The sequence below is a fragment of the Sceloporus occidentalis genome, unplaced genomic scaffold, assembly GCF_023333645.1.
Source record: "Sceloporus occidentalis isolate IW3139 unplaced genomic scaffold, rSceOcc1.0.p SCAF_4, whole genome shotgun sequence".
In the NCBI taxonomy this organism is placed as follows: Eukaryota; Metazoa; Chordata; class Lepidosauria; order Squamata; family Phrynosomatidae; genus Sceloporus; species Sceloporus occidentalis.
The window spans coordinates 145,629,627-145,641,051 of NW_028316984.1; the positions used below are offsets into that span (position 1 = coordinate 145,629,627).

The window sequence follows — 11,425 nt, forward strand, 5'->3', positions numbered from 1 at the left end:
CTAAAATGAAATGTGGGCGGGACGGTTGTAGCCAATGAGTGAGGAGGATAAGGGGGCGGAGCTTGAGAGAGAGAGAGAGAGGGGGGGGACCGTTGGCCAATAAGATTCCAAGGCGCGAGGGAGTTTTGGAGTTCAACGGCCAAAAAAGCAACGTTTGTTTCTTCGCCCCTCCCACTCCCACTCCCCCCCCCCGCTTGGGATAGAATCTGGAAAGGTGATTGGGTAATGCGTCCGCCCACATTTCATTTTACCCAATCACCTTTCTAGATTCTATCCCAAGCGGGGGGGGGAGTGGGAGCGGGAGGGGCGTGTCAGTTGAAGCGTCCCTGTTCCAGCCAATGAGGGAGGAGAAAGCGACGTCACCCGAGAGGCAGACGTCACACACTCGGAGGCGGGCGATGAGGTTTGAACGTTTGGCGGAAAACGAGATGGCGGTGCGGCGGCAGCTGCAGCTGCTCTTCCAGGAGCCGCAAGAGGGGGGCGCCATCTTGGTGGAGCGGAAGGGGCCCAGGGAAGGCCGCTGCCTCCGAGCGCAGCCGGACAGGAGAGTAGAGGAGGGCCCTCCGCAGAGGGTCCCTGGCGCCCGGGGCCTCCGCGCGGAGGACTGCGCGGTCTACCAGTGCCGCCACTGCCGCGCCGTCCTGGGGGACTCGCTCCACCTCTGCGCCCAGGAGGAGAAGCTCCGCCTCCTCGTCTGCTTCAGTGAGTCATGAATGAAGGCGCTTGGATACCCGTCTTCTTGGAGGCGGTTAAAACCTTTGGTCCTCTAGGAGGTAGTTTTTGAGACTACAGCTCCCAGAATTCCTGAGCAATGACTGGGATTCCTGGGAATTGAAGTCCTAAACATCTGGAGGACCAAAGGTTGACCGCCACCGGAACTTAGGCGGCATATAAATGAAGCTGCTGTGGCTTAAACTGCCCTGGGATCCTGGGATTTGTAGTTTGGTGGCCTAGACTGTCTTTTCTGCCACACATTATGTGCAGTTATCCCGCTTTAACTACCACGGCTCCATGCCGTTATCATAAGGAGAAGGCACTGCTTCTCTTCAAATGAGGGAAGCTGTTGCAGTAAATCAAAAGCCAGATCAAGGGGAAGTAATTCAACTAAAATTATCATTATTGTTGTTGTTATTATTATTATGTGCAATCTGGAAGTGGCATTTCAATTTGGAGCAAGGTTTAATAATAATAATAATAATAATAATAATAAGCTTTCTTTGTATACCGCTTTTCCATGGACGATCAAAGCGGTTTCCAATATCATCAAATGAAGTGTTCTAGGGTTCCCTTTATTCAGAAGAGAATAGTATATCAAGGCTCCCACTGCAGTGGTTTTGGTCTCTTTCCTGCAAAGGTCAAGATAGGGAAAATATAGACTTATTTGCAGGTCTCATAAGATTTGTTAGCGACATTTTACAGCTTGATTTTTGAAAGGTGCCCTTCTCTTTTCAGAAGTCACAAACGACGTTGTTGTAGAAAAGGACTTGATGGTCTGCGTGGAAGGAGACCTGACTGGATGGTGGGTGCTCTCTCTTGAAGCCATTTCTTCCCTTTCGTTCATTCTCACTGAAGCAGCCATTACTTTAGAGGCCAGAGATGGAATAAAAACCTTCAGCTGCTGGACCTCCTTTTTGTATCGTTCCTTAAAAGCCAATGAATGCTTCTTCCTATGTCTTTTCAAATAAACATCCTTTAAGAGAACGATCAATCTAGTGGGATGTACACTTCAAGCTAAATATCTTTGAAGTATTTTTGTTGTTGTTAAAGATAATCTTGAGGATTATACTGGAGCGTATAGACAGCCCTGGTTGATCTTTCTTACCCCTGCCCAGAAAACTGGCCACCCAGATGTGTCTCTGCCCTGAAGATAAAGCCAAAGCGTTCCTGACTGCGTAGATAGCCATTAAATTTGGAGCAGGAGCCTGTAGCAGGATCTGCTAGCGTCTGGTGTGCTTTAAAGGGCGATTGGATGAATTCATGGAGGATACCGATCTATGCCTATTAATCATTTATAGAAAATACTTATATAAAATTATATAAAATAATTGCTTTGAGTGCATTATCTTTAGGTTTATACATTGGGAAATTCATAATGGATTTGCAGAAATCCATTCCGTTGCAAGGAAACTGAGAAACTAGACGCTAATTATCAAAACCCAAGACCAAACTAAACATGGCCTTATATAGTTTTCATGCAAATCCTTTTTTAAAAAGTATGAATATTTTCTGGATTTGGGTTTTCTGATTACTTTCTTCAGGCATTCATCGGATAGTTTCAAAGATTGTTTCTATGGTGTTTTGAAGCCCATGAAATACAGTATAAAGTTCCATAGGTTATGGAAGACAATTTGCAACTTTGAATTGACTCCAAACCGCCTTTTTCTTCTAGCACTTATAACTTGTTGCACTGTCGGTCCTGTAAAAGGTGTGTAGGCTTCAGACTGTATTGTTCACAATCTTTGGCTCATCTAAGAGGCTTCTTCTGCCTTTTCAAGGACAACATCATATGGTTAGTATCCTTTGCATGCATACAGAGTGATTTAGAAATTGAAAAGTTGCTTTTAAGAAGAATGGGTCTCAGAACATACTGAAGCCACCCATAATTAAAGAGTGCTGGGATGATGGTCAACACAGTATGAATATATGCAGGGGTAGCTGTGTTGGCCATTTAACAAACACAAATAAAAATCCATCCGTGATACCTTTATTAGCCAACCAAAATGCACAATATACTTGTTGCAAGCTTTCCATCTCAACAGAGACCCCTCTTTTCAATCCAATATGTCTCCATTCCTGTGAGGTCACAGGCCTCTTTTTTACAAACAAAAAAAAGGAAGAGGAGCCTGCCTGCAAAAGATATCCTCCCTATTGTAACATTTTTACTAAGGACTGAAACAACACAAGCATCTGACTAACATCTCCAGTTGTATTTTTTTTTCTCCTGTATGGTTTGTAACATCTTGCCTAATGAAGAAGCCCATAGAGCTTCGAAAGCTTGCAACAAGTATATTGTGCATTTTGGTTTGCCAATAAAGGTGTCACTGATAGACAATATGAATATGTCTTTAAAAAAATAATAAAGCAATGTGAAAGAACTAGCATGGTATACCGGTTTGAGTATTGGACTATGACTCTAGAGACAAGGTTCAGTTTCCTGTTTGACCATGGAAACCCACTGGCTGACTTGGGGCAACGAGCCCCAGCAAACCTCATGATAAGGGTCCCATAAGTCTGAAACAACTTGAAGGCCAACAACAACAACACTGAACAGGCCTACAAGAAACTTCTTAGAAATTCATTCTGGGTGATGGCAGACAGTTTATGTGAGCAGTTTTGGTTGTTACACCAACATATTTGATGAGGATCAGGGATCCTTTCTGATAAAAACAAACAAATCTGTACCAGTAAATGCCATGATGCTGCTAAGGTCTGATTTGTCACCAGGTTTCCAATAGGAATTTATTACTGTATATATTTTCCTGTAAGTTGACCTCGTGGGTAAGGAAAAGACAGATTAAGGCCAAAACTTACAGATTTTAATATGACCTGTATATAGCTGAGGGTAAAACTTAGGATCCTCATGTAACAAAGGACATGAAGGGCAAAGCAAAGGGAGATGATCCTAAAGAACTTACAAGATTCTGAAAGGCTTAGCTGTTTGTGCTCAACATAAAAGCTAGATGAATGTGGGGAGAACTATAGTAAACTGAGGCTGTGCAGTATGTGGGAGAGGTGACTGGGCACAAGCAGGGCTAAGGAAATGCACGCATGTCAAAAAGGATGAAAAGGCAAAGCAAAGAAAATGGTGACTGTGTTAGCAGTCATTATAGCTTTTAACTTTAATGTGATAACTTTCTTTTATTTTAACCCAGAAACCCAGATGACAAACATACCCAAATTACTTATTAAAATCCTTCAAAGTCCTATTCCTCCCAGACATTCACAAAGGTCAGAAGTGGTGCCACAGCAGAGAGAGCAGAGGGGGATCTGTGCTTCTTCTAAGTGTTCCTGGGATGGAGTTCTCACCTTTCAGCATTCTACTCTGAGAAGGGGATGGTTCATTTTTTTTAATGAGAGTTAAAATACTTACAGCCTTCAGTATGTTTCCAGATGTCTGGTGGAGGTTCTCCCAAGCCTCCATAGCAGATTTATAGAGCAAGTGAGAGCAGCAGAGGAGGGAAAATTCACCCCCAAATAATTTTTAACAGAAGCTGTTCATTGGCAGGAGGGATTAATTAGATAACCCACAGTATAAATTAATACTAAATTGTTGTTGTTTTTATTGTTATTTTATTATGAAAAAATATTTTCTTCTTTCAGTTACATTTTAAAAACCAAAACCACAGTTGAAGCTTCAAAGGTGATCTGTCCTCAAATCAGCCTAAAGGATCATGTACAGAAGGTGAATTGTCTTCTGTGTGTGTGTGTGTGTGCGTGTGTATTTGTTTTTAAAATAAATCTGCATATTAGGACTCATTTTGCTTTGACACAGGAATGGAACAAATAACAGTAACACTAAAAACCTTCAAAAATATGCACAGTACTGAAAATAGTAAGTGCCCTGTGATCCTGTAATTAGCACTTTGAAACTTGCTTTCTCTTAGGCTGCTCTGCAGTAAGCAAGACTTTTTATACAAAAATAGTTTAAATGACTCCTGAGAAGCCTCAGTGAAGCTGATGGGCTGAATCCACACAGCAGAAATAATCCAGTTTGACACCACTTTAACTGCCATGGCTGAGTGCGGCAGAATTCTGGGTATTGTTTGTTGTGACACCAGAGCTCTCTGACAGAGAAGGCTAAATGTCTTACAAAACTACAATTCCCAGAATTCCATAACATTGAGCCATAGCAGTTAAAGTAGTGGATAATTTCTGCAGTGTAGTTGTTTTCTCTCTTTTCTTTTTTTCTAAGTAGAAGACAAGCTATGTTGGGGGTTCTCTGGTAAAAACAGCATTTTAAATATGTGAAGAAGAGCAGATGTAAACTTTTCCAGTTCCCCAATCTAATTTACAAGTTGACTCATCATCATCCCCAATCTGCATGGAATTTAGAGCAGGTATGGGAATACTGCCATTCACCGGATGTTAAAATGCAATTCCTAACATTCCTTATTATTAGCCATGTTGACTAGGGCTGCGAGGAGTTGTTGTTCAACAGCCTCTGGAGAGCTGTATGATTCCACTGTTGACTATGATGTTTATCACACTATGCTCTTAAAGAGCTACTATTCCAGTGTGACTCCTCTAGCAGCCTCCTGTTGCATGCTGGGATTGGCAGCTGAACTTCTCTGCCTGAGAATTCTAAATACCCCTCCTTAAAACTGCCAATCCCAGCATGCAACAGGAGGCAGCTAGAGGAGTCACACTGGAATAGTACCTCTTTAAGAGCATAGTGTGATAAACACCTTAGACTAAATTTTAAAGGGAGCATGTACCTGAACTGTAATTTTTTTCCAAGCGACAATGTTTGTCTATTGCTATATGCTCTTTTTCTTTTTTCTTTTTAGAAACACAAGTTCTGCATTGTTGTTAATATGTCTATTTGTCAAGTACAAATTATTTTTTTAAAGTTCCACACAATTCCTAATAGGATAATTGTCTTATTAGGAATTGTTTAACTAGTGTAATTGCTTAATATTATGTGTTACTCATTTTACTTAACCTTCATTGTTTAAACTTTTTTTCACAGTTGAAAGAAAGTCTTGTAGTAGTGCACATGCGTATAGAGCTACTTATGGAGAAACTAGAAGGATTAAACCAGCAGAAGGCTGTAGCAGAGAAGCAAGGCTCTCATGCAAAGCGACATGGCCAGACACCTAGATGTAAAAGAAAGAAGTCAAACAATTAATCTGTTGAATTTGTGCAGTCACATCTTGATTGTGATAAACATGAGAGTTTGAAACAGACTTCACACAACTTTGGCTTTGGTTGTATTTGAATATGGCAGTAGATGTGTACCTTGGACATTGTTTAAATGTACAGAATTGTTTCATTCACAAAACACTCAAGCGCATCCATTGTCTGTATATGCATGTATAAATGGTTTGTGTACACTTTCATAGAAACATGGTTATCCCACTGTCCTGTGACTTATTGTGAGCACTATTACAATAGTTTGCCACATTTGGCCTACAGGCCACATGCATCCCATTGACCCCGTCAGGCACCACCTATACTAAGCCACACTATTTTAAAAAGAGGGGAGGGGAGAGGATTGGCATCTGGACCTGCTGAAGTTGCCCATCCCTGTTTTGTCAGAAAAAAGTGTAAACTTGCACAAGCACTTTCTTGACCCTGAGATCAACTGGTCTCAATTTTTGGAGAGAAAAAAGGGAGAGGGGCTTAGGATTCAGTCTGAGATACTATTTAAGTAAAACAGTGGTGTTAATTTAAAAATCACTTATGGTAAAAATTGAGCATTGCTGGAAACAGATTGATGTTGTTTGGCGTAAAGCAAAAGGGGGGGATTTATGCAACATAATAATAGTGGTATCACATGACATCTAATATCAGAGAGCCAAGGAGCTCACTTCTACATAAAAATTCATACAGTGGTCTCAAAGAAGGTAAATAATAATAATAAATAAATGGTTTATTTGTATACCGCCCTTCCAAAGATCAGGGCGGTTCACAACAGTTAAAAATTACATAAAAATTCCAATATACAATGTTAAAATACAAAACAGTACAAAAAGAAAACAACAACAAATGCCCCCGGGTTAGCAAACCATTGCCTGTGCGGCCTTTATGGCGGGGGGGCCTATGAGGACTAATCGGGGAATGCGATGTTAAACAGGTGGGTCTTCAACTCCCGTTTAAATTGGGCCAGGGAGGTGACTGAGCGGAGCTCTATGGGCAGCGTGTTCCAAAGGGCCGGGGCGGCGATGGAGAAAGACCTCCTGGAAGTGGAGGATAACCTCGCCCCGGGAACCCTAAGGAGTTGCTGCCCAGATGTTCTGAGGGTGTGAGGCGGAATGTATGGGGAGAGGCGGTCCTTCAGGTAACCTGGGCCCAAGCCATTTAGGACTTTATAGGTCATTACCAGCACCTTGTATTGCGCCCGGAAGCGAATGGGCAGCCAATGGAGGTTTTTTAAAACTGGTGTTATATGGCTGGCCCTGGACATGCCAGTGACCAGCCTTGCGGCCATGTTCTGCACCAATTGAAGCTTCCGGGTTAGGTACAAGGGCTGTCCCATGTAGAGTCCATTGCAGAAATCCAATCTCGAGGTTACCAGGGCATGTACCACAGTTTCAAGGTCCCTCTGGGTCAGGTATGGGCGCAGCTGGCGAAGAAGCCGAAGCTGATAGCAGGTGCTCTTGACCGTCGCATTCACCTGAGCAGTCAGGTGAAGGGACGAGTCAAGAAGCACCCCCAGACTGCGCACGGAGTCCTTCACAGGGAGCGTGACCCCGTTCAGGACAGGTGGAACCACCGCCATTCCTGGACCAGGGGAACCTATCATGAGTACCTCCGTTTTCTCTGGATTCAGCTTTAGTCGGTTTTCCCTCATCCAGCCCATTACTGACTCCAAACAGGCCACGAGAGGAGAGACGCCATCCTCGGTCACTGCATCAGTCGGAGACATAGAGAAAATGATCTGGGTGTCATCAGCGTACTGATAACCCCGCGCCCCATGTCTCCGGATGATCTCTCCCAGCGGTTTCATGTAAATGTTAAATAGCATGGGAGACAGAATGGCTCCCTGAGGGACCCCAGTTTTAAGGGCCCTCTCATCGGAGCACACGTCTCCCAGCTGCACCATCTGGGACCTCCCGGAGAGGTAGGACCGGAACCACTGGAGCGCAGTGCCCCCGATCCCCACCTCTGCCAGGCGTCCCAGAAGGATACCATGGTCTATGGTATCGAAAGCCGCTGAGATGTCCAAGAGCACCAACAGGGACACGCTTCCCCTGTCGATGCCCAGACGGAGGTCATCGACCAAGGCGACCATGGCCGTCTCAACCCCATAACCTGCCCGAAAGCCAGTTTGAAATGGGTCCAGATAATCCGTTTCATCCAGGACCCCCTGAAGCTGGATTGCAACCGCCCTCTCGATCATCTTCCCTAAAAATGGCAGCAGTGAAACAGGCCGATAATTATTATACACCAGGGGGTCGAGGGAGGGCTTTTTTAACAAAGGTTTTACCACGGCCAATTTAAGATCAGATGGAAATTGCCCTTCCCTCAGAGATGTATTAATTATCCGGTGCAACAATGAGGTTACAGCCGGTCCCCCCTGGGCTGCTAACCACGAAGGACAGGGATCGAGAGAGCAGGTTGTCTTCCGAACGCTTCCGAGGATCTTGTCCACATCCTCGGTACTAACCGACTCGAACTGATCCAGTTTAACTAAGTCCACGGAGGCCCTGGACGCCTCTACGTTAGGTTCTGCCTGAATGTCGGCGTTAAGACCTTCGCTTATACGAGAAGTTTTATCCACGAAGAAGTCATTAAATAAGTCACAGCAGGCCTTAGAAGGTTCAAGGATCTGGTTCAGGGCAGGAGGGAGCTGAGTGAGCTCCCTGACTACCCTGAACAACTCTGCTGGACACGACTCCGCGGACGCGATACGAGCACCATAGAACGAATTCTTTGCTGCTCGTATCGCCTCTCCATAGTCCTCTAACCGTTGGGCTAGGAGAGTCTTGTCGTGTAAGCGAAGGTGTTTCCGCCAACGGTACTCTAGCCGTCGCAGCTCCCGCTTCCTTGCCCGGAGATCTTCCGTATACCAGGGCTTACGTTTGGAAGCGGGTCTGAGAGGGCGCTTGGGAGCGATACTGTGTATAGCCCTCGAGAGACCGGTATTCCAGATACCAGTCAGGGCATCAACAGAATCGCCGTCGCTTCCAACCATGTATCCCTCTAGGGCTTCCTGGAACCGGCCAGGTTCCATTAGCCTTCGAGGGTGGACCATCCTAATAGGTCCACCACCCCCGGGAGGGATCTGGGTGAAGACCTTGATTTTCGCCTCAACCAGGAAGTGATCCGTCCATGGCAAGGGGGAAATGTCAGATATTTCCACCCACGGATTTTCCACATCAGAACAGAAGACCAAATCGAGGGTATTACCCGCACAATGCGTAGGACCCTGGATTAGCTGGGACAGGCCCATGGCAGCCATGGTGTCCATGAATTCGCGAGCTGCACCGGGTGGAACATAGCTGGCCGTGAGAGAGATGTTGAAGTCGCCCAGGACAAGTAGCCTGGGCATTTCCAACATCAGCTCAGCGACCAGCTGTGTCAGCTCGTTAAGGGAGTCCGTTAGCGCACGGGGTGGCCGATACACCAACAGAATCCCTAGACTGTCCCTAGCTTTAAGGGTCAGGTAAATACACTCGATATAGGACGTCTGTCTAATGTGGTTCCTAGTGAGGGACACGGTGTTCCTATGTATCAAGGCCACACACCCCCCCGCCCACCTAACCTGGGCTGGTCCTTCACCGAGAACCCGGCAGGCAGGGCCTGAGCCCACACTGCATCCCCTTCAGGCCCCAGCCAGGTCTCGGTAATGCAAGCCAGATCACAACTTCGGTCCTCCAACACATCGTGGAGGATGTGGGTCTTGTTGTTAATTGATCTGGCGTTGCACAGGAGCAGCGACAGGGTTTGTGGCACGGTTGGAGCGGCCCTCAGGTTCCTTAGGTTGGGAGGGGGACCGGAAGGAGAGATGGATATGAGGTATCTATCTCGCCTTCCCCTGGAACGCAAGTCCCTCCTCCCACCGCCATACCTCTCCCTGCCCCACACAACCTCAATGGGAGCTCCGCTCAGAGTGATGTCGTCCCCTTCCTCCCCAGCCCACGCATCCCCCCCGTCCATGGCCTCCCCCCACCCGCCCTACACAAACAAATAAAGGGCAGAGGTAAACCACTGCAGGCATCATCTGCCCAATCTAACCCACAGCCTCCCTAACCCCGTAAAAGCTCCGCAGCTGCGCAGCTGCGCAGTTTCGGAGTCCCGCTGGGTGCTCTGCAGTCCGTGGGTGGCACTCCCGGGGCGGTGCGCAGATGCGCACCTCCGACACCCCGGGAGGAGGCCACCCGGCTGTAGCGCGGCTCGGCCGCGGGCTCCGGTGAGGAGGCGAAGGGGGCGTGACGAGGAGGTCCGAGGCCCGGCTTATGAGCCCGCCGCTCTCACCTGGCGAGCTCCACTCCTGGCCTTCCCCCCAGAGTCTTAAAGCGCCCTCTCTCCGGTGCCGCCAAAGGGCCAAAGCTGCCCGAAAACAAAGAGTCCCGCTGGGTGCTCTGCAGTCCGTGGGTGGCACTCCCGGGGCGGTGCGCAGATGCGCACCTCCGACACCCCGGGAGGAGGCCACCCGGCTGTAGCGCGGCTCGGCCGCGGGCTCCAGTGAGGAGGCGAAGGGGGCGTGACGAGGAGGTCCGAGGCCCGGCTTATGAGCCCGCCGCTCTCACCTGGCGAGCTCCACTCCTGGCCTTCCCCCCAGAGTCTTAAAGCGCCCTCTCTCCGGTGCCGCCAAAGGGCCAAAGCTGCCCGAAAACAAAGAGTCCCGCTGGGTAGCACTAGTTCTGAACCCCCAGATTCTAGTGTGCCCTTAATAATGTCCATCTGGCCATGTTTAATTTTGTAAAAAAAATCTAATCCATATTCAATTATGAATTTTATTAATTGCTCCTACTTCTGTATGCTAGGTGGATAGAACAATAAGGGAGGAAATTAATATATAGTTATACAAACCAGTTCATAGAATGGCAAAACATCTGTATTTTACAGAAGTTCAAGCTTTGCCAGTTTTTGCCATCTGCTTGAACCTCTGCAGATGGCAGAAGTTTAAACACCTGCAACTAAATGAACATTTACAACCAAACCACTAGTATACCATCTGTACTGTGGCAACTAGTCTAACAGGCCAGTTTTCTACCTCTATTTTCCCCCATTCCCAGTCTTGTATACACACTCTCCTCCCTCCCGCAGATATGGTATTTCACAGAATCTGAGTGTGTTCCCCTTTTTCTGTTTTCTTTCCCTTCTTTTATTGCAATATGCTTTTTCTCACCTAGCTTAGAATAATCACTTACTCAGGGTTGGTTAGTCCTTGGTAGTAGGGTTGTCAGATCTCAAGGTCTGGCTCTGAGTCTCCTATTTTCATGGGTCATCTTGGGGGTGGGGAGAATGAGGATGAAAATTCTCCAGTTTTCACGAATTTGATTCCAGGCAAAAATAAAGGACGGTGTTCAGATCTCCAGCTCAGCTAGTAGAGGACCAGTTTACTACAGTTTCCAAGGATTAATTGAATTCTTGCTGCAAAGATTCTTCAGGCATGTATTTACTTAGCTGCCTCTTGCTCCCAGTTACAGTGCCAGGATTTACCTTTCACTTTGTTCTACATTCACTTTCTCAATTAAAGCAAGTTATGTGCTTTCAAGTCCTTTTTGACTTCTGGCAACCTGACGTCATGTCTGTC

General features: G+C 46.5%; 1 protein-coding gene across 1 annotated transcript; it reads left to right on the forward strand.

Annotated features, from left to right (window-relative positions):
• Nucleotides 1-178: 178 nt before the first annotated feature.
• Nucleotides 179-6,563, forward strand: OIP5 (Opa interacting protein 5). The gene is made up of 5 exons (XM_089521915.1): nucleotides 179-702; nucleotides 1,453-1,519; nucleotides 2,390-2,509; nucleotides 4,321-4,402; nucleotides 5,690-6,563. Exons 1-5 carry the CDS (start codon nucleotides 339-341, stop codon nucleotides 5,846-5,848), a joined length of 792 nt encoding a protein of 263 aa, XP_089378041.1. The 5' UTR covers nucleotides 179-338; the 3' UTR covers nucleotides 5,849-6,563.
• The last annotated feature ends 4,862 nt before the right edge of the window (nucleotides 6,564-11,425 follow it).

Bases quoted from the DNA above. Each gene is read 5' to 3' on its own strand.
- OIP5 (XM_089521915.1), top strand. From the start codon at position 339: ATGAGGGAGGAGAAAGCGACGTCACCCGAGAGGCAGACGTCACACACT. The intron at 1,520-2,389 runs GTGGGTGCTCTC...TTTTTCTTCTAG, and splicing joins GAAGGAGACCTGACTGGATG to CACTTATAACTTGTTGCACT. The intron at 2,510-4,320 runs GTTAGTATCCTT...TTCTTCTTTCAG, and splicing joins TTCAAGGACAACATCATATG to TTACATTTTAAAAACCAAAA.